This window comes from Drosophila rhopaloa, unplaced genomic scaffold, assembly GCF_018152115.1.
Source record: "Drosophila rhopaloa isolate 14029-0021.01 unplaced genomic scaffold, ASM1815211v1 contig_163, whole genome shotgun sequence".
NCBI classification, from domain to species: Eukaryota; Metazoa; Arthropoda; class Insecta; order Diptera; family Drosophilidae; genus Drosophila; species Drosophila rhopaloa.
This window is the reverse complement of record NW_025335043.1, coordinates 2,755,453-2,778,885: the sequence shown is the minus strand read 5'-3', so window position 1 is coordinate 2,778,885 and position 23,433 is coordinate 2,755,453. Positions and strand designations below refer to the sequence as shown.

At 42.0% G+C, this 23,433-nt stretch overlaps 1 protein-coding gene across 17 annotated transcripts in view; it reads left to right on the top strand.

Annotated features, from left to right (window-relative positions):
• The first annotated feature begins 7,061 nt into the window (after window positions 1-7,061).
• Window positions 7,062-23,433, top strand: part of LOC108040252 (gamma-aminobutyric acid receptor subunit beta) — a 35,897-nt gene continuing 19,525 nt past the window's right edge. For 9 of the 17 annotated variants that reach the window (XM_017117643.2, XM_017117641.2, XM_017117631.2 and 6 more), the window contains exons 1-4: window positions 7,062-7,182; window positions 10,804-12,469; window positions 19,669-19,766; window positions 20,010-20,077. In XM_017117643.2, the coding sequence (XP_016973132.1) occupies window positions 12,210-12,469; window positions 19,669-19,766; window positions 20,010-20,077 (426 nt within the window). In that variant the 5' untranslated portion in view covers window positions 7,062-7,182; window positions 10,804-12,209. Of the gene's footprint in view, window positions 7,183-9,849; window positions 10,242-10,803; window positions 12,470-19,668; window positions 19,767-20,009; window positions 20,078-21,745; window positions 21,814-23,433 lie in introns of those variants that run through there. The other 8 variants (XM_017117638.2, XM_044457577.1, XM_017117633.2 and 5 more) reach the window with 2 other exon arrangements.

Sequence of the window (23,433 nt, the reverse complement as noted above, 5' to 3'; positions counted from 1 at the left end):
TGGGAAATTGTTTGGTCGTAAGGTGTAAGGAAAGTGCACACAAACAAACAGGCGCACACACATGTACGCACCCGGCCAGCCAGCAACAACAAAGAGATTGAAATCTACAAAGCAAACAGAGAAAGGACGAAAGGGGAAGTGACGATTTCGGGCAGACACAAAAGCGCCAAACGCACAGTCAAATGAGAGGAAAACTCAATGTGAGAGCGTCGGCAGGGAAAACTCTGGCTCTGCAGCATCCTGGCGGCAGGACTCTCTCTCTCTCCCTCTCTCTCTCTCTATCTCTGTTAGCTTTTCAGGAAATTCCCGGGCAAACGCTTGCGCTGTAAGCTCTCGCTGTATTTCTTGTTGCTTTTGCCCTGCTCAAACATTAATAAGTGTTGCCATTTCTGTTTTACTTTTTGCCTCTTGGATTTTAACGCTTCTTTCCTTTCCATTTTTTTTTTTTGTATATTGCGCTACCTGCGCTTGGGCGCTTCGCAGCTTGCTGGTTTAAAAATTCATGCAGCACAGACGAAATTATGTATACGACCCCTTGCCCGCCCCGACCATTCGCCCACACTGCGAGCTGAGCAGCAAAGTTTTTCGGCAGGGCTAGAGCCAATTTTCACGCTAATGGCTCGTCAGCTGTCCAACAAAAATAAGAGCAGGGCCGCGCCCATTACGCGACTTGGGGATCTGGAGAACGTGGCAGTGGCTTTCGGGATCTGCGAGCTGGATTCCCCGGCAGTGTCGCACCAACACTTTAAAAATGCAAAATGCCAGAAAGCGAAACTAGCGGAAAGTTCAGGCGCCATTTTGTATACGATTTGCCTTTGCCACCGCTTGTGCGCCTGTGTGTTTGGGTCACAGTAATAATTTAGTAACAGGCCAAAGGGACGAAGCAGGCGAAAAGCGAAAGAAACATTTGCACTTCCTGCTCCTTTGTGAGGCAAGTGCTATTTTTTTTAGCCTCATCCAATATTGCTGGGCGGGTCAGCAGCATCAGGAAAATGTGCCAGCTAAAATGATATTTTTTTCTCCGGTTTGTTTTGCTCTTTTCACTCTGATTTTGCCCATCTTTTACTCCATTGACAAAGCTAAAAAATGTTGTTGTCGCCTACATTTCGTGTGCTATTCTCTATTTTTTTTTTACCCTGTTTTTGTCCTGTGCACATGCATTTTTCACTATGTCCAGCTGCTAAGTGCGCGCAAAGGCGTTCATGTCCTTGCCACGCCCACCCATCAAGAGGCGGCAGATGGCACTGGCAACACTGCTGCTGCTGATGATGATCATGATGACCATGCTGGGAATGGAGCATAGAATGGGAATGGGATTGGAAATGGGTGTGGGTGTGAGATGGGCCGGGATGGGCTGGGCTGGGATGGTATAGCAACGAAACGGGCCATGTCGGAGTTAGGTGTATGGCACATTAAAAGATGGCACAGAACCGGCAGCCAACACATGTTGGATATCTAGGTAACGGAGGTTGGCAGAGGGAATGGCTATTGGTGTAGGGATGGGACGGGATGGAAATGAAAATGGAAAGAAGAGAAGAAAAACATCCTCTCAACGCCTTCCTATCCCATGCAGAGAGTTGGCACTCACATGGACCCAGAGACACATTTATTGCTTATGCTGCACAGTGGACGGAAAAGGTAAAATATATACGCTTACTTCCAGAAACTTCTGAGACACATAACTCTTAGAAGTATCCATAAATTTTTTACTTTAGTTTAGAACACCGAGAGCAATCCGCTTTTGCTGAGGTCTCAAGAAGTAAAGTAATGTAACTATTTTGCTGGTCTTATTTAAAATGCCAAAGAAATCTCTACCAAGCAATTGCAACCAAAGTGTCATGAACTTTTTAACACCAAAACCTATGGCATATAAAAAAAGAGAAATTAATTGAATATTTTAACCATGGAAAAGTAATTTCAAATCGAATTCGAAAGTGACCTGTCACTAGCCTGATAGTTTTCTCACAAATTTGCCGTTAAATCAATTCAAAATATGATTTAAGTGAACTTATTATATTTTAAAGAGCCATGTTTATTATTATATTTTTAAAAAGCTTTTATAACTGCAACTATTTGAAGAGGTTTAAGGAGTTAATTTATAAATGGTTTGGTTATTCATTGAAGTTTATTTTATATTTAAAAAAACTATTTTAATATGAATAAGATCTTGTAGCACTATTTATAGTTTTCATATGTATTTTTGAGCATAGTTTAGACTGTTATCATGTTACTTATAAATATATTCCTATAACTTTAGATACAGATTCAAAACATCTTCTGGACCAAAATTATAGTGTTCCTTTTTAGTCACTTAAACTATCTCCGCCTCTTTTGAGAAGAGTTCATTTTGGGGCTATTTGAAATGTAAATGAAATCCTTGCAGCACTTGCCAAATATTCTCCTAATCAACTCGCTTCATTTTGAGTTAAATAAATTGTCTCCATTATGGTATAGTGGCGTGGAAATTTGTATTCCGATCAGCGGTCCACTGTTTCGGGGCTAACTGTGTCCTGTCGCAGCTCTCGCTCCTGCTGTTTTACAAATGGAAATATGGCAGGGCCCCGCCCCCTTTGCCCATTACCAACACTGTTGCTGTTGGTGTTTTTGTTTCGCTTTTGTTTCGAACATTGTCGTTGTCGCTGTGCTGCCGTTGTATTTGTCGTTGTCGTTGTCGTCATTGCCCCTACTGGCCCAGTCCCAGAAAAGGCATTGTTGCGGGGCTGGCCCCGATTGTCGTTCTGCGAACGCCCCGAGCATAGACAACTTTAATGAATTTCCAGCGCTTCTCATGTGGCCTCCCTGCAGCATCCAACCTCGCACAACCAGAGTAATCTGGCCCAGCAGTAGCGGCGGGTACGGGGCCAACAGAAGGGTTAAATAAGCGGTTAATTATGTGTTTAAAATTTCTGACATGACGCAGTGCAAATTATTTATTCACATTTTATTTTTAGCGCACCGAGTGCGGCTTTCGCTCTTTTTTTGCTGTTGTTTTTGCCATGGCTTGCCAGCGATTTATGGCCATGCAAAATGCTCCACTCTGCTCCACAGCAATTTAGATACATAAATTTAAAAAACAACAACAAGAAATGAAGGAGGGAGCGGTAGCGCGAAGCAAGAAAAACAACTGGCTGAACTAGGCGGCGTATACGTAACGTGAACGCAGGCAATCGGCCATGACGTATACGCAACGTGTGCTGCGCGCCACGTAAAATGAACAGCCAGGCGAAACAAGCAAAACCCTGGCCGAAACTTTCGCAAAAGTATTTATCTTTTTAGGTCAAATTTGTAGCTGGCATTACGTTTTATTTGTCGATGGCCAATGGCTACGGTCGCGGTCATTTTTCGGCCAGTTTCCCGACGTTTTTCAACTTTGCCTGCCACTCTGCACTGGTGACCACTTAATTTGTCCTTGGGCCGCCGCAGCAGCGCCGGCAGCAGCGGCATCAGCCGCCCCAACTAGCGGCAAGTGTAATTAATAACTTTGTTTGCATAAGTGACCCGAAAAAAGAGCAGAACAGAACGGCACAAACCAGAGCAAGGAGAGGATCCGCACTGCCCCCAAAAGAGGAGAAAGTCAAATAAAATATAAAAAAAAAATGTAAATGGAAATGAAAATCGGAGTCAGAGAGGCTGCGGAATGAATTTTCTTCAGGTCCCGGCCCCACAAAGTATTCCCAAAGACATACACAAGTATATGTAAAGTCATCCAATTAAGAGTGACATTTTCGGGCGACTGAGGAAATATTTAATATTTGTTAGCGGCAATTGGTCTTTATCTGTGCCGGCCCAATTAGTATGCCATATGGGGGCTTCCGCCAGGCCTCTTGCATAAACAATATCTCGGCATATCGGCAGAAGGCAACAATTTCCCCACCAACTTGGCCATAATTCAGCTGCGAGTCAGAAGCTGCTGCTGCGTCGCAATCGTCGATAATACAGATTATGGCAGAAATATGCAAAACAGCACCAAATATCGCTGCGAATGAAAACAAATGCCAAAACGAAATCGCACAGCAGCTAAAGGAGCTGGAAAAAAAGGAAAAAAAAAACGAAGAGCAGAGCAACTAACGCGCAGTATTCGAGGCGCATTCAAATGAGATAAGGCAGCATTTTTTGGCAGCATCATGCATGAGTTCATGTGTGTTTGCTTGTGGGTGTGTGCTCTGCTGTGGCTGTGTGCGTGCCCCATTAGACGGCAGCCAGCAATTGTACGCAGTTACGTTTCTATTAAGCCAAGCAACATTCACATCCCACTTTCCGCCCCCTCGCACCACCCCCCAATCGCCCGCCTTCGTCCTTGTCCAAAAGCCAACATTTTTCGGGCGCATAAAAGCAAATGGAAACAAGCAACAATGCCACCAAACTGCCAAAAAGCCGAACTTAAGGGATATTCAGCTGGAAGAGGACCAGCTGAATCTTGGTTACTACTTGGTATTTTTAAATTGAGATTTTCTTCATATTAAATTCGATTTTGAAACCATGGTGTCAATTCCGCATCTATGCGGACAAACATTAAACATTAAAATTCGTGTTTTAAGCACAAACAATAGTATTTTATTCAGAAAATTTCTTTAGTAAAAATTCCCAATATTTTGTAATCTTTTATTTCGTCCTGAAAAAATGTTATCAATAATAATATAATAATACATTCATATTGCAGGTCTTCCAGATAAGTAAATCAGTTTAAGAATATAAATAAATATAGTCCTTAACAAAAGGACTTACACAAAATTTAGAAAAGGAGTAATCCCTAATTTATTAACTTTATTTATTATCTGAACATATATACGTATACGTTTTAAGTAACATATAATTATAATATATAATTAAACAATATATCCGAAACTTAAGTTTCCGGTTAAGAACTTCTTTGGACCAATATCCCCGGCGATTTCAGGATATGCATAATGCATACAGCTTCTCGCTTCTCGATGGCGCGTAAATGGAAATTGTGAGCCTTGGCTGGCATTTTTCGGTTGGCAATATCAAGCAACGTCTTTAAAACGCCATCCATTCCTGTCACAGTCACAGTTGAGAGTCACAGTCACAGTCACAGTTACACCCGCATTCGAACCGACGAAAGTGGCATAAATCGCGGCGCTCACATTTTGTTTGGCTGCCTGACGTTAAGATTTCCGTTTAAATAATTCAAAAATTTGTCGAAATGACAAATTACGCGACTCTGCATGTGTTTCATTAATTTGACGCTGCCTCAGCCTCACACACACACACAGAAAAAAGAAACTCACATAAAGCCCAGATTCCACATACACACACGTGCCGAAAGCGGAAAAGCGGAAGAGCGGAAAAGCGCTGCGTGGCATTTCATTTTCATAAATTTTGGGACCGCCACAGCGACAAATGACAACGGCAGACTCAATCAATTTGCGCCCTTCGAGGGCAGGGGGCGTGGCAAGTTGGGAGGCGTTAGTAAGGTTAGGCCTGCCTGTGTTTGAATGTGTGTGTCTGCGGCTTACCCATATTGCTTTACGTGCCAAAATTTATGCTTATTAAAAAAAATCAGCAGTGCGCATCGAAAAGTCAACTTGGTTGACATCGCCGGCAAAGGACTCGGAGCAGCTCCCACATCGTTGTCCTGTGGCCACAAAATGGCCGCCTGGATGTCCATTTGCCAACCGGTTTTGTGTGCTAACTCTGTGTATATAGCATGTATGAGGTCGGGCCCCGAACGGAAATGTATTTAATGGCTGGCGATATATATTTTAAAAGCCATTACTGCATATGACAGCGGGAGATACATTGGGATTGCGGATAACGCGACATTTAAATCTCTTTTTCGAAGCTGGCTTAAACCATTAATTGGCCTGCAACAAAAAAAGGATGTGTTAACCCTTTACCAGTTGTGAAGTGATAGTTTGCATTATTTCTTCAAATTCAACATCTGTATTAAATGTTAGAACATTTTTGCCCTGGCTAAGAAATATATTTGTTGCTGCCTTAAGGAACATTTTAATTTTGTACGATAAAGTGAATACAATTAGGTCATGTACAAATATACTATACCAATAAAACATTAAAAATAAGTTATTGAGCTCATTAAGCTGATTAATATTTCTATTAATGCACAATGATAATAAATCGAAAAAATAAAAAATTATTAATACCCAAAACTAAATAAATGTTTTAATTTCAAAAGCGATAAAGTAGTTCATAGGATTTTGCTTTGTTTTACAATTTTTTTCTTATTCAAAACGAATAATTCTTTTAATTCGGTGAAGGTTAATAAAAATCAATGATGTACAAGCCAGACAGTCATTTAAAGAGTTTAAGCAAATTAGCAATTACAGGGTGATTTAATTAACGCTGAGCCCCCGCTGAGATTATTAATTAATATTTCAACAAAGCCGGATTACACTTGCTAAACATCAAGTTCAATTTCAGGCTAAAATGAAGTTTGCCCAGTCAAAATTTGCTCAGTCATGGGTAAACAGATTTGCCCATCAACTGCATTACGCATACGCCATGAGATCCAGCCGCTAGTCACTGCACTCTATGCAAACCAGCCCTGTGCTTGCAGCTCAGCCCTCGTATGTTACTACTAATACAGTCCTTTGGCTGGCAGTGTGTGTGTGTGAGTGTGCGGGTAGTGTGTGTGTGTGTATCCTGACGATTTAGCTGATTTATGTTGATTTGTGTGCGAGAAAGTTGGCAGTGGGAGGCAAAACGATTCCCGGTTGTACACAAAGCGCACATATACAGCGAAACAGTTGCGTGCGCTTAAAGCCTGCACCAACAACAATCCGCACATATACGCGTTCATACAGATATATGTGTGGATATATATGTGCATATATAGGCTATGGCTACAGGAGCAGGGCAAACAACTGAGACCTACAACAACTGTGCCAGCAGTGCGATGCCGAAAAGCTCTCCACTCGAAATGTGAAAACCGAGCCCAACTTTGCCCAGCCGAGAGAATCCTGGCGGCGGTCGTGTCCTGTCGTCTTCACTCGGCCGCCCGGTCGCACCCTGAATTTTCGCGGCTTCGTGATGTAAGTGAAGAGCCACTGTGCCAGTCGGTCTCGGTCTCCGCAAAAAAATCAAACACGCCCGAGCTGAGTCCGTGAGCGAGTTGTGTCGAGTCGAGTCGAGTCGTTAACGCCGAGCGGATACAATTTTGTTAAAAAGCCCAGGCATAGATACATTTTCCACCTCTTTTTGGTAACCGATAAAGTCCCTTAATAATTCTACAATCAAGTGACCTCAATGCGAAATGAAGGCAAAAACGTATTTTTGGATAATATCGCGGAAAAGGCGTAACTGCTGCAGTATTGTGTAGGGAGAGCGCGAGTGTGTGAGTGTGCGTGGAAAATCAAAGCAGGGAAAAGCGAGAGAAAACTGCTGGATATATTTTTAAAGACACCGATTGCGGTTTCTGCAGATAAATTATGAAAATTATAATTAAGTAAAGTAGTGCAAAGGCAAGGAGCAGAGGCAGAAATCAAATCAGTCTGCTAAAAACTAGAAACCACCAACACGCACGTACCACACACACACACACACACACACAGACGACAAATGCGCGAATTTGGCCGAGTTTGGCTCACACATACACCAACACGCAAAGTCAAAGAAAAAAGCAGTAAATAAATACAAAAGGCAACGGCAAAAAGGAGTCTGTTTGTTCCTTCTGCTGCTGCAACGTGTGGTATGTATGTGTGTGTGTGTGTGTATATTGCTGGACTTGAGTATGTGTGGGTGAGCGAATTTCATAGGTGCGTCTGTGTGTGTGTGTGTATTCGCTTGTTTGCTTGTGGTAGGCACTCTGCTTCGTCTTCGTGCGCTTCATCGTCTTGGCAGCTGCTCCTCCCCCCTGCCACTCCCCCTCCGCCCCTGCCACTCCCCCTTTTGCGCCCACTGCACGCCCTTTGCTTTGTTTAATTTTCAAGCAAATTGTTGGGGCGGCCTCGTTGATTAGCCCCAAGGAGGAGGCGGCCTAGCCCGCATATGCTTTTAATTGCCAAAAACGTGCCCAGCCACACATCAACAGGGCGTCAGAGCGGGATGGCGACAGAAGGAGCGACAGAGAGAGAGAGAGGGGGCACGGGACAGGCTGCTGCTACTGCTCCTCCTGGCTCCCGCCCTCCTCCGCTCCTGATGATGACAGCGGCCACGAGGTTAATGGCTTAAAGTCTTAGCCGATTCCAGCCCTGCACATGAATATTTGAATGGCAGTTGACTATGAAATCTGCCACTCGACTCCGTTAAAAGCACAGAACAAAATTTGGGACTCTTTGAATAAAGCATTTGAATTTGAAAAGAGAACTTTGCTTAAAAGCAATTTTAAGATTTAATTATTTATATCTATTGCAAAGCAATAATGGATTTTAAGATTTTAAGTAACAACACAATTTAATGCCACCCTTTTCAATTTTTTCTTTTTTTATTAGGAATTTTTAGCTAGTATACTTTAATTTGAAGGTTAATATAGTATAGTAAGTTAAGAATATAACTTAAAAATAAAAGATTAAATTTAGCAAGTAAATTTCGAACAGCACCTTAATAATACAATATTAAAAAAATGTCATGCTCAATTTTTTTACAGATGATACCTGTTAATAATAACTTTTATAAATTCACTTAAAAAATTGTATTTGAGAATTAATTTAACCTTTGCTAAATAAAATTAGTAATATAAATAATTATAAATTGATAAGCAATATTTAGTAAAGCAAACTTAAAATATATTTTAAAAAGCCAGTTGAATTCGTATTAAAAACTGCTAGCTATTAAAACTATAATTCTTTGTCTGTGAGCCTTCTGCTCAATTTGTTTCGGTTTTATGAATAGGATATCGCAGTTTTGGGAGCACTCAAGGATCCATAATTTCCACTCCTGATGAAAGCTAAAATTTTACATTTATTAAGCAGTTTGGGTTAACGGACTGAAGACCTCTAGTTTTATTGGCGGATACTTAATCAGTTTTTGGTAAAGTATTTGCAAAGAGAAAGTGGTGGGGATTGCCCATGAAAACGTGGCCTGTAAAATCGGATTAAGTAATTAGAAAGTTGCCAGCGCATTAAGTATGCAAGTTCAAGTTAGGGACTGCATATTAAAAAGCCCTGTTGTGGGCCATCAAATATGTAGCAGAGGAAAGAGGGAAAGCGGCCAAAACTCATTAATAACTGTCGTCGTTTCGTATACAATATGAAAGTATTTATGCAAGCCAAACAAAAGCCGTTTTAAAAAAACATCGAGGGGGCACGGCATAAATTTCCCAAGCTGCAAGTGAAATGTAAAATGTCGAATGTGAGCCCCGCACACACGCAACTCTTGCCATTTTAATTAATGTCAAACTCTTATCATTGAATATAAAATATGCACACACACCGGGGAGAGGGAGATGGAGAAGCGAAAGCGGCTCACATATGCATATGGAATTTACATACCAGCTCGCTTTTCTTTGTCAAGTTGAACAGGCTGAAGGAAACAATGCTCGGGCCCTCTACCCCTTTCGTTGCCTTGACAAATCCTTTCTTTTTCTCGGCTTGCCGCAAAAAGCAATCAAAGCAAAGGCACAAGAAAATTCCCAGGAAAACGCATGCTTACCAATTAACGAGATATGTGCGAATGTGCAAGAAAGCGCGAGAAATTTAGCAAGAGGACAAAAACCCCAAAGAGAGAACCCACAAAAAGTGGCATACAAATCAAATGTGCTTAGGAAAAAACACATGCGAAAAAATTTATAAAAACAAAAACCAATACAAAGGCAGGCTAGCACACACACACATAGGCACACAGCTAGATGATAGACAAGGAGCAGGGGGAGGGGGAATAGGACGACTTTGGAGCCAAGTAGCAAGCGTTTATGCTAAACAGAGTGTAACTGCCGGGGTTGCCAAAGCTGAGAGTGCACGGTGACATTTCTGCAAAAAGCCAGAAAGGATAACAACAAGGCAACACCAGAGCACACAAAAGGTGCCAACCGACACACACACACACACACAGGCACATGGGCGCAAAAGGTCCTGAGAGAGCGAGAGAGATCAGCCTTTGCAGAAAGTGTAGCACACTTTCTCGGGCTCAGGCTCGTGCTATTTTTGGCCGACTCTCTCGCTCTCTCTCCCTCTCTGTGTCCCTCTCTTTTTCGTCCTGCAAAGCCTGCTCGGCTCCTAGCTGGCCAACTGACTGCTAGCCAACTGGCTGTCCTGCCAAACGGTTTTCAAACGCTCAGCTGAGAAAATGTAACGGACGAACGCGGCTGGCAAAACTCACAGACGGTACAAGAGAACCTGAAAAAAAGGACTCCACAAGAAACGGCAACTCGACAAAATCTATACAAAAGTGTCTGCCTCAAATTTCTGTATGTGTGTGTATGTTTCTGAGTGAATGTCTGTGTATGCGTGTATAAATTAGTTTGAGTGTGTGAGTGCGAGGATGTTCTTTAGGAATAGCGTGAAATTTTCCAGCAAATCGCGACGCGCCCTGATTCCTGTGTTTCGCATTTAACTACGATAAAAATTGAAAAAATAAAAAACAAAATGAAATTGTGAAAATAACTAGATTTATTGAAAGCAATATGGCCAAATACCAAAATTAAACAGAAAAGTGCAAAAAAAACTATATAAAAAAAACTTTTAAGTGTGAAAATGTTAAAACTAAATATTTATTTGAAAACCCCTCAAAAATATAACTTAAACAAAATTAAACTCAACCATTAATTATTAATCTGGAATAAATTCGTAAAACAGATCAAAATCCAATTTATAACCAAATTAAATAACATCCTACAAAGTATCAATTTAAAGTAATTTATTTTATTTTTCTTCGAAACTTTTCCAGTGTTAAAGTCAAAGAACTAAGATAAGACTTTCAAATCTAGCAAATATGTCCCATAGTTCCCTGAGAAGCGTAGCCATTGCCGAAACCACTTAACAAACAATGCCCAAAGTTAAGGCGAAAGGAAGCTCTTGCAATCGAAACCAATAAAATGAGCACCGTCGCCTGCAACACCAACATCAACATCGGCCACATCGAGCAGGTTGCAGGCACTCAAAGGACAATTACATCTGGTGTAACATCAACCCAAATCGGAACAGCCACAACGATATTGAACGAGCGATGAGATGGAGCGTCCGTTGGGATGACGAACTCAGAAACTCAGTAAGGGAGCTGCAACTGAAACGGAAACTGAAACTGAAACCACAGCGGAACTCGGAGTCTGCGGCGACGAAAATAGAAAATCTGTGAAATCCAACCAAAAAACGGCAGAGGCAGCCATGAACAGTGCGGATATTTTGTAATTATTAATGAGCGCATAGAGCGGGCAGAGTGAGCGGGGTGAAGCAGCGCCGAACAGAGCGATACGTAGCGGGATATCACGATGTACACTCTGCTGGAGCTCGACTAACACACTGACACACACTCACCCCGGCCCAGGACCCCCAATCCCGACAGATTCCCCACAGGACGACAGGACGAAAGGACGACGGCAGGCAGGCAGGCAGGCAGGAAAGGCAACGAAAGGCTCAATTTCAAGGAATTTGCAAAGCGCTCGCACACAAACACACGCACACCATCACATGAGCGGGCATCTCTCTCGTCAGGATAGAAGTAATTAAAAGTAAATAAAGGAGGCAAGAGAAAACCGAAAAAAGTCCCTAAGAGCGTGGTGCTGGAAAGGCAGGAAGTAACCTGATTACGGGCAGAGCAGCAGCAGCAATTAATGCCGCAGGAGGGAGGAAGCAGCAGCAGCAGCAGCAGCAGAAGCAGAGGAAGCGCATCAGGATCTGCCACTGGCCTCAGCTCGACTCGATCTCCCATCAGGACGCGGACTGGGGACTGGAGAAACGGACTGGAACGGAGGAGAAAGGAGTCACAAAAGGGAACCACTCTCTAAGCACACCCACTCAACCATACACATGCACTGAAGTACTGACTGAATGCCTCGCTGCCTAAACAACCAACTAACTCACTGACTGAGAGACTTCAACAAGCGGAGAAGTACGGAGTAAAGCCCTGACTAGAAGCGCAAGTAGCCGAGCGAAACGGGGGAACCAGCTAGCAACTAAACTAAAGGAGCAACCTTGACTAATAACTGCAACAACAAGAACAACAACAAAACAACTACAACTTACTTTATACGCAACTAAAAAAAAAAGAAAAAAAACAAAAGAAAAGAAAAGCAAAAGCAAAAAGAAACCAAAAACAAAAAACAAGCAACCAAAAAACGAAAACTTCAATTTTTAATGCAAAAACTACGAAAAGCCACGACAGCCATTTTAAATAAGCAACTCTCGCACCCTCCCGAAATTTCAACTTCCAACACCCGTAACCAAGCAAAACACACAAAAACACACAGCACCACCATGAGTGATTCAAGAATGGACAAGTTGGCCCGGATGGCGCCCCTGCCCCGCACACCGCTGCTGACCATCTGGCTGGCCATCAACATGGCCCTGATCGCCCAGGAAACGGGCCACAAACGGATCCACACAGTGCAAGCGGCGTAAGTATCACTCAGTCTGTAATTATGCGAAATCATCGCTGGCCGAAGGGGAGTGTACCTACCACATTCAATGGCATTTACTCAATTAGTGACATTTACAACTATCAATTAGGCTAATAACATCATAGAGGGCCGAGCTCGCCTCTAATTCGCATTAAATTATGGCCAAATAATGGTTAGCATGGCCGCAATGGTACCTCCCCTTTCGGAACAACGAAAAACTACATTTTGTGGGTGGGGGGAAGGGGAGGTAGGGCAGTTATAATAACAATAAATTTGTTTTCGGGCCTGACACTTTGCTGCAGTGACCAGCCCCCCAGGCGACAGGTGCGTGCCATACGAGTGTTTTTTGTTTTGTGGCGCCCAACGTGGGGCCCATAATTCATGGTAATTTATGATTATTCAAATCATTTTGCTGCAAAATGCGCTTAAAACTTTTCGGCCCGGGAGCGCTAATTAGGCAGAATGACAGCCTGCTTGACCTGGCAGTGAATAAATGCTGAGCTGCTCGACAGTTTGACTAAGTGCAGGCCATTTATTAGGCCACCCGCCGGAGTCGGAGTGGCCGTATCTACATCGTCATTGTCACATTTGCATGTGGCAGTCATTAAAATGGCAGTCAGCGACTGAAAAATGACAACTGCCACTCGATGGTCTTGTAATTACTCACCCGCCAACGTCCAGCGGGGCGATGTTTATGTTTGTTTTTGGAAACCCTTGTGCAATGATTCGACCACTGGCATACAGCCCTCAACCCACACCTCAACTGACAGTTGTCAGCTGTCAGCGCGGCAGCCGCTGAACCAATACACCCGCTGTTACCCTGGGGAGACCCACGGGGCCCACCGCAACCGCATACAACACATTCGGACAACGCAAAGAAATTGCCACAATTGTGGCATTAGTTGTCAGCTACTGTGGCGTTCTGTCAACTTAATCACACAAATTATGCAGAGCCAGGGCTCTGGTTGGCACTGCCTTCCCTACATTTTTTTTTTTGCCTTTTTGGGTTAGCGCTCATTAGTAAATATTTAGGCGCTACACAGAGCCACAAACATTTGCATAACATGGCAACCTGGCAAATTAGGCAAATCAAATGAGGGCTGCGAGACTCCGAATCCGAATGCGAATGCGATTCCGAGTCGGGATCCAAATCCGAATGGCCTACTCGGGTACAAATGCACGTTTATGGGATTACACGATCGCGTGCTGGGCACGCAGACGAGGACACGGAGATACACGCGACGTGGCATGATGTGGCTTATACTTGTAGTGTAGCGTAACAAGAAGTCCAAATCGAAAATGTCGTGGCGTTAAGAGGGACGGCAGAAGTCAAGCGACTCCAAGGCGCACACAGGCACAGCTGTGCCGTTTATTTGGGCCAAAAAGGCAAAGGCAAAGGCAAAAGGCAACGGCGAAGGCAAAGGCACATTCAACGGAGCAAAGTTTACGCTACTTTTTCATGCAACATTGCACAGGCGCCGCCACAAAGTATGCAACACAAAATGACAGCCTTGCCGAGTCAAAGTCCCAGGGCCTCCCTAGCCCCAATCCCATTCCCAGTCCCAATCCCAGTTCCAATCCCAGCCCAGGCAAAAGGTTAAAGGCCAGAGCGACACAGTTTGCTCACTTTACACGCTGCCACTTCCTGTGCGGCATGGACTTGGGCTTGGGTTTGGGTTTGGGCTTGGCTGCTGGGCCCGCCCCCCCGCTGGGCGTCCCGTTGTGCTCCACTTGCCACACAAGTGCCCACTTCACTGGGAATTTATTGATAGCAGATAATGCCAAAGTGGCAGCGACAAAAGCAAAGACCACCCGGGCTGCCTGGCTGCCTGACTGCCTGACTGCCTGTCGCCCCACTATTTGAGTTTCAGTTCGCCCGAGTCTGTGTGCCAGCTGCATCACTCGGGGGCAGGCAGCAGTGGCAGGCAGCGGCGTCAACAGCTCGCCGTCGAGTGTCATTGAGCGTAAATTGTTGTTCCTTCACATTTTGAGTATGATTGAAAATATCTACAAGCGGCAGGATGGCTGGCAGGACAGCCTCCTGTGTCTGTGTGCGGCGAGCTTGTGTTTTGCCAATCGCCATTCCACTTCTGCCCTCTGCCATCTGCTTTTCAAATATTTAATAAAGCCCCGACAAGGCAGGTCTAATTTTTTTCACATTTGCCCCGGCGAATACAATTCGAGCGGGCAACTATTTTTATTGGCCCGCCTGGAGGCGAGAGATATCCGCGCCTTAGCTATTGCCATCGCCATCGCCTGCCAGCCCGCTGTTCATTTTGCAAAATGTCAAGGACTCGCCAATGCAATTCAATTTTTTATGCATTTACCTCACCTCACCTCGTCCGCTCAGCTGGCGCATAAGTTCGAATTTGGTATGGGGATTGAGTTTAATTTAATCAAAAGGCCAAACGATCTTTCCGAGCAGCCAGCGTGCAAATTCTAAGAATAATAGAAGAGAAAAACTGTTTATAGTATACTTGCATCGAAGCTGAATAAAAAGCTTTGGCTCGAGAATGTCAAATGGGGAATGTCCCAAACGACTGAATTGCTGAGCATCTAAAAATGTAAAGAAAATTTTCATCATTTGGGGAAGACGAAATTGTCCCTGTTCTATTTTCAAACAGCAAACTTGGGTAACGAAATTACTTTCATGAACAACTGCAATCATGGTCACTAATTTAAACTTATAGTAAATAATGCGTGCGGTGAAACTAGTAAAAAACAGAGTTGCCTGGTTTTTAACTAAAAATGAATGATAACAATGGATTTCAAGGATTTAACAGCCTTAAGGTAGTTCAATTTGTATGGAACAGCTGGCAAGCAGCTGACTGCAATTCAACGATTCAGCAATTCAATCGTCTAGGGAATAGCCAAATTTGTAGGTCAAAATATTGGCATCACCTCAAATTATTTATCAATTTAATTCGATACGTGCAAGTAAAAATTTGTTTAGTCAAGTAAAAATATGTTCAGTCAAGTAAGTATAAGAATTTATACTGTCTTTTTGTCGGTTTTGTTTTCACACGATTTTACTTGTTTAATTTTCTGATTTAAAATATTTGATAATTGCTGGGCCACTTTTCTAAGGTTTAGTTTATTTCGCAAAACACCGAAACTTCCTTAAAGCCTTATTACCAACCCACAGAATAACAATTTCATCCAAGTAGTGAAAAATCGCACCATGAGTGTGGGAACTACCAAATTAAAAATTTGAAGTTGACCTAACAAAAAAATTTTCTAAAGTGTTGAAATCCTTAAATGGAAATGTATCATACATTATGGATGTTGAAAGTGCGATCACCACTATTGTCTTTATCCTTATTTAAAAAAGGTTTCAAAATAAATTAAGCTTGCAGTACAAGACCATCGTAAAAACATCTTTAATTTATGTCAAATGTTCATTCAAATATGATGTGAGGAGGGACAGAGAGTCTTTAGAGACTTCCGGGATACCTTTGATCATAACATATAAAATATATGGGCCAATCCCCACCTACGAGCCATTGTGTGGATACTTTGGCTATTCCCAGTGTGTCTGAAATTGGCTTTAACAAGTCCATAAACTGGGGCGTGGCCCAACAGCCCCAGTGCTGTGCTAGCTCATAATAGTTAATGTTTCCATGTCCGAGCAGCTTTCCTGTGTGTCCCGGGAGCTGGCTGCTCTTTTTCAGCTCGCTTCTGGCTGCTGGCTTATTAAGCGGATGTGTTTATTTTTAGCGACTGTCAGGCGGCTGTCAGGCATCAAGTTATCACTTTATTAAAAAACGCTTACTCACACTCGCCCCGAAGGAGAGAGGCTAGAATATGGAGGCTGGGCGACCCACGGACATTTGCCCGAGTTCCTTATTGCGCAGCAGAAAGGCCTAAACCAACTTTTGCTTATCTCGGCGTAGGCGTTTGCCTCAGTCCCTGCAGCTGTCAGGACGAAGTCCTGGGTTGGGAAATGGGGAAACGGGGGAAACGGAAAAACTGGGAAACGGAGACAGTGGAGAAACGGAGATGAAGACAAAGACTGCGAAATCGCTAAAAGAAAGATAATATTTGCTAGTAGTTTTCGCATTTCCGCTTTGTTTTAACGTTTCACTTGAAATTTATGCAATGGCGCGTGTCCAACGCAGCGTATACGTAATGGCTGGCACTCAAAGTGCCACTAAAAACGACAGCGACAGCGAGAACGACAACAAACAATAACGACAATATTTCCCACAGCTTTCCTCTCACACATACACTGCGGCACACACACTGGCTCACTGACCAGCCACACCCACCCACACACACACACACACACACACACACACTCAGATACACATGTATACTTATATAGCAAACGTGCAGTGCCTCAAGATAAGGCAACAAACTGTGGCCAGCGATAAGATGGCGTGGCACTTGAGGCGACACGTTTTGGGCTTGGCTGTCGTGCGCATGACTTTGCATTTTGGTTTTGTTACAGTTACGGTTCTGGTCCTGTTTATGGTACTGTTTCTGTTTCTGGTCCTGTTTCTGTTTCGGTTCCTTTTCCCTCAGCTGCCCCATCTGCTTCCCCGGGTTGTTGCTCCTTTATTGCTGTTTTCGTTTCCAAAGTCACTCTGCCGTCTTGAAAGCTGGCTGGCTGGAAAAACTCAAATTGTTACCCACTTACGTGCAAGCGGCTAATTGCAAGCTGCACAAATGTGCACTTACACAGTGGAAATACATCGACAATTGGGTAATTTTCCTTACATGAATATTTTAAAACTCGGAATGACTTTTCTTACCTCTGTGAGTTTTAGTAATCTTTTCAAAGAAACACATGCGCAAACATTATTGGAAGTACCGCAAAAAACACTAGGATTTTGAAGGTGTCTTAAAATATGCGGTTCCGGAATTTAATTATCGGGTTTTGGGACTCAAAATATATTTTTGCATTTAGCCAGTGGCTCTCTGTAAATACAATCTAAAGTAATATAATATCACAATAAGCCATTAAAATGTGAAAACAAAATTTTAATTAATTTCGAATAAGGAAAGATTTCTATAAGCGGTTAAGCAGATGCACCAATTTATATATTTTGGACGGTTGTCGATGAATTTAATTTAAATATTGTTTAGTTTAGGTAAGATAACAATTTGTTGTATAAAGGAAATGCTTCGCCAAGCTAAATGTTTTGACAAACATGATATGCCCTTTTCGATGTATAGTAATTTATCTTCCTGTGTAGACATGCGGCAGCACTTCTGAAAACTGCCAGCTCGAGACGGGGAAACGGGGTTCTTCTCGTATTTTTGTGCTCTTTAGTTGCCCTCGATCAATAGGCAAATATTTGACGCCTCAAGTACGACCTATTGACATTTTCTAGTGCACTTAACGACAAGCACGCCACACACAAACACACTACCTCACTCGCCAACTGGGGCTGCATAAATTATTTGACAATACGTCGGGCATAATATTAGTTTCACTTAGCCGTGGCAGGAGCACATTTGCATATTACGTATACGCCACGTTCCGCCTTGAGAGCGGCATAAGCGGAGCAATCGGAAAGTTTTTGGCGCGTCCTTCAAGTAATTTTTATTGCAGGCTGTCAAAAACTTATTGACAGCACCTGCCAGCAAAAGTAGCAGCAGTGCATAAATTAAACTTTAATGGCTAGCGCGGCTACAGGCGGAAAGTGTTCGAAGCCAGTAACCGTAACCCGTAACCCGTAACAATGAACATTGCGCATACGCAGCATTGTACTCGCACACACACACACACACTCTCATCCAATCCCAATCAAAAACTCAAATCAAATAGCAATCAAAACTTTTTCATTATCAACATCAGACAAGAGGCCCGAAATATAAAACCGCATAGAACGGGAATGGGAGTGCGAGAGTGAGTGCGGGTATTTTCATACATATTTATAAATAGGCTGCCATTTTTGCCGTCGGCATTCGCTTTGATGCCCACGCTGCGTATACACAATGGCCCGCCATCGACTTGGGTTAAAGCTCAAGCGGACCCAGAGAGGAAAACCGGGGAAAAGGACGAGAGAAATGGGGAGAGCAGCGAGAGAATGTGGGCCACGGCACGCCCCGGCTTGATTACAAAAATTATTACCGACTTTTGTGTGCTGCAAAATTAAAATCGCATCAAATCAGCAAATCAGCCACAACAATTGACTTGCGAATGTGCAAATTGGGCAAAATACTCGCACATAAATAGCTGGCCAAATATATGTATTCCCGATACAAATGAAAGGCAAACAGGATATATGAATGCCAAAAGAGACACTGAGCTCCGGAAAACGCGCAAGCGCACATCGAGGAACAAAGTCGGGTTTCTGTTTATTTGCAGGCACAACTTTTATTAAATTGTGATTTTGCTCACCAGCACGCACACACATCGCACATCGCTCTGGGGACCGCCGGGTTCTGAGAGCTGTGTCCTGAGTCCTGAGACCCGATGGCTGTGTATCCAATGGCTTTCGCAGAGTTGGAATAACAACAAACGCGCTTTAATAGCACAGTTTAGCGTAGAATAGACGCAAATAAACAGGCATTGAAGTGCCTGGCGACTGGCAACTGGCAAACTGGCAAACTGGCGTATGTTTGTGCCTTCAGCGCCAGGCACATGCAATAAATATAACATACAAACGCTCGTGTTGGGGGCGCACTTGATGCCGCATAAAGCGAAAGTGGCACACCCACACACAGTGCCACATGAACACTTAACCTGCAACGACCGCCGAGCGCAATGTCTGTGTCGACTGTCAGTCGCTTTTCCAGGAAACGCTGAATGTCCCATATGGAAATGATGCACAGCAACAAATGCCCTGAATAAACAGGCACTCGCACTCAATACAGTCAAACTTACTTTGGTTATACTTTACACAACTTCGTTTAATAAGAGATACGAACAAACTTAGATGAGTATTTTCGAAGCATTTTCAAGGCATTTTCAAATTAAGATAAATTAAGAAAATCAGATAGTACTTTCTTCATCAGAAAATCAGACCAATAGACAATTTTTTTGTATTAGAACTGAAAATCTTAAACCTGCTTTAAATAAACTATTTAAGTCGTAATTGTTGTTCTTATTAAAATTACACATACAAACTTATATTATAACATAATAAATGACCTAAGAAACATAAATAATTACAATTTATTTTAGTTTGTTATCTAAACTAATATAAAATAAACTATTAAAATCTAATAAAATATTTTTTTTGCAGAACTGGCGGTGGCAGCATGCTGGGTGACGTAAACATATCCGCTATACTCGACTCCTTTAGTGTTAGTTACGACAAAAGAGTAAGACCCAATTATGGTGGTAAGTAGACCAATCTCCGGACACCCCATCCATTTAGCTACACTTACCCAGCTAAAGAGCAAACCCAAAACGCAACGCGACTTGAACGAAACGCAAATGGGGGCACAGCCTGGTAAAATATATATTTTCAATATATAGGGAGGTTGAGGCGCAGCGGGATCCGAGAATTAAAACACTAGACTAACCCTTTATACCCACCCGTACTTAGCTATGTAACACCTACTATAACATACGTGTTTGCAGGACCTCCTGTCGAAGTCGGAGTCACCATGTATGTGCTATCGATCAGCTCGCTCTCAGAAGTGAAAATGGTACAAACTAATTGAACTTTGTACCTTTCTATTATCGTTAAGCGCTCTCTCGCATTCTATCTTTACTTATCTATCTACTCCTAAACTCTATCTCTCTGTCTTTGGTCTTTGTTGTTGGAGTTTTCTTTCGAGTTTTCATTTTGTTTTCGTACCACTAAGCGCATTAGTTTGTTGCTCTCTCACACTCACACACACATACACATCTTGATTTCCTGATTTCCGTGGTACTACCAACTGTTTCAACTGTTTTGCTTTTTATGAACTCTCTCTCCGAACACTCTCTTTTATAGATAGAACGATCTATTATTTCTAACCGTTGACCAAAGTACACCAGTTGAAAGCGTTATTTGCGAGTCTTATCCACACCCGTTCCTATTGTGTTTCCTTCTATTTACAAGTATATGGTATTATTTTCTTATCAGTTCCCCTTTCGGTACTAAATCTCTCCAAGCTCTAACTCTTCCGAATGTTTAGTTCGTTTTATAGCCGCTGTGTTTTAGTGTTTTCTTCCAACAATTTCGCATTCATTTCCTGAGCTGAAATGAAATGAATACTTTAGCCAAGGTTTGTGTTAGGAGCTGACGAGCCATACGAACCCAGAAGTCAGAATGTGTAGGGCCCCAATGTTTTAGTACTTGCCACGATATTTTTCTCACATCGTCAACACATTGTAAACTAAATGTCAACTCTCTAACCCATCAAAAACCAACAATTGGCAAAAGCTTTTTATGTTCCTTAAGCTCTACAAAATGACTTCCTTCTGTGCTCACCGTTACTTTTACCTCTGTGTGTGTTTGTGTATGTCTAATTGGCCAAGCACATCGAAATTACCCGAAAAAAAACCAACCCACACACACAAACAACAGCCACAGTAACATACGAACCATCAACATTTCAACCCTTCCGGATCTCAAGCCCCTCACATTCCAAGCAAAACTCTTGCCTCTCACTTCATGCGTATTGTTTTGTCTTCTTCTTTTTTGTAGGCCCACATAACTCATACCAAGCTTCAAGATAAATTTCATTAACTAACTGCTGCCAAATCGCAATACCCACAAAAAATCTCTTTCTAAATAAGCAATGCAAATGAAAAAAATGGTGTGTGAATCCGCTATAGAAAAGCAAATAATCCACTAGTTTAAATAAATATTTATTTAATAGGCGCCTTTGTTTTTGAAATACCATTTTTTTTTTGAGCAACTGCAATTGTTTCGTATAGCTGAAAATACATACAAGAAATACCACATTATTGTGAACCTCGAGTAGTAAACTGATTTGGTTTTCATTCGGCGCGTGCAATGAACAGAAGCAAAAGCATCAAACACAAATTTAGTAAGCCACCAATGACAGCCAAAAAATACAACAGCAATGCAATGCACATCGCTTGCCAATTTAAGTGTTAACCGTACCTTATATATTTAATTTTGCTAATGGAAATTAAACAGCACCCGACGAGCCCAAGGAAAGGCGCCCGAAAGTAGGCAGCGAAAAGCGAAAAATATATCAACGTACTGCGTCCATTGTTTCTCGTACCGCTGTGTGTGTGTTTCAGTTCTCATATTTTGGGTTTTAGCCACATCTAACATGAATAACAACAATAACTACAGAATAACCATACCAAACGCAAAATGAAAATTCCATCAATCCGTGTGTGTGTATATGTTGCAGGTCCCCCTGTGGAGGTTGGCGTCACAATGTATGTCCTCAGTATCAGTTCGGTTTCGGAAGTTCTCATGGTACATACGTAAAAATATATGCCAAAACTAAATAAAAAAAAAAAAAAATACAATTTACCACAGATACAAAACAAATGTTACTTTTTTTTTGGTAAAAGCAAACAAAAAAAATTCATAAATCTACTCGTATACTTCTTAATTTCTCTCAGTCTCTACCTCTTACCTGTAACTATCTCTCGCTCTCTCTATCTCTCTATAAATATCTCTGTCTCTTTTACTATATGTTTCTCTCTCTCTCTCTATGTCTGTCTCTGTTGCTTAAAGCTCATTTTGTGTCTTAGCATTTGTTATCCTTTTTAATTTCGCTAATTGGCAACAGACATACAAATTCATTACAATTAGTTTGATTCACTTAAGATTGTGTTTGTTTCGACCATTCAAAGCCAACTGCAAACCAATATCTATATACATATACCAATATAAATATACAAAGTTCTGCCAATTAAATGTTGTGTGAAACGAATTGTTCTTGCAATGCAATTGCCAACTATAAAATTCCAATGTTGCATATTCGTTTTGTGTTTATTGTTTCAGTGTTAGCCAATAGGCCATGATGTTCGCAAATTGTTTGTTGTTCCATTTCAAAGCTTCTCGGCCAGAACAATGCAAACCGAAATATACGTACATACATTGAAATTACCCTAAATTCTACACATTTTGGCGCTACTCATTGAGCCCAATCTAAATGCTGCTCTCTCTTTCGCCCACACTCTCGCTATCTCTATCTATTTCTCAACTTTGACGCTTTGAAATGCCATTTCCATTTGTTCAGCTTCAGTTTTTTTGCCTTTTGCGTTCTTTTGTCTCCATCGGAATTTTCATGGAAAGCAGTAACTGCGATAAAGTCAATCAATCTAATTGCTATATAAATCTTTATTTATCGCCCCATCGAGTACATGGCCAAAGTTCATCCATTCCACGCCCACATACACACTGACACTATGATGGGCCCCCTCCCCCTCCAGAGAAACGAGAGATATTTATGCCATACTCACATATCCACCATATACCTATACTCTCATATAACCGTCATTCTGTTTGTTGTGATCTGGTCAAATGCAAAATAAAATTCAAATTAACCACAGCGGCCACTTTGACGAAGGCTGCGCGCATGCGTATTTGTTAACAAGATGAATATGAATGATATCATAATCCACACAGCATATATAGCATATAATCAAGCTCGGTGTCGATGTGTACGTCAAACGATATTTGGACTTAGCCTAATTGTACAAGGGACTACTCATTTATGCCTGTTTCTGTGTTTTCGTTTTCCCTGATTTTACTCTTTTCGCGAAGAAATCCAATTGCCTTTTTTTTCAATTCTCCAAAACTTTTTATCTAAAATAATATTGGATTATTAATTGTTTTCTAAAATAACTATAAAATTACCAATTTTCTGTACGTTGCACGTTTTTATTGGTTAAGTTAAAGGATTCAAAATCATTTGATATACTACAAGTCCCTGGGGTGGATTCACATATACTATTAAATCTTACGTCTAGGAAACTCATTTTTTTCATTTTTAATGTCGGAATTTTCATTACCTTTACTATCATTGAGTGTGACAAAAAGAGAGCACTTACCTCGATTGGCGCACACGAAAACTTACCAGTACTC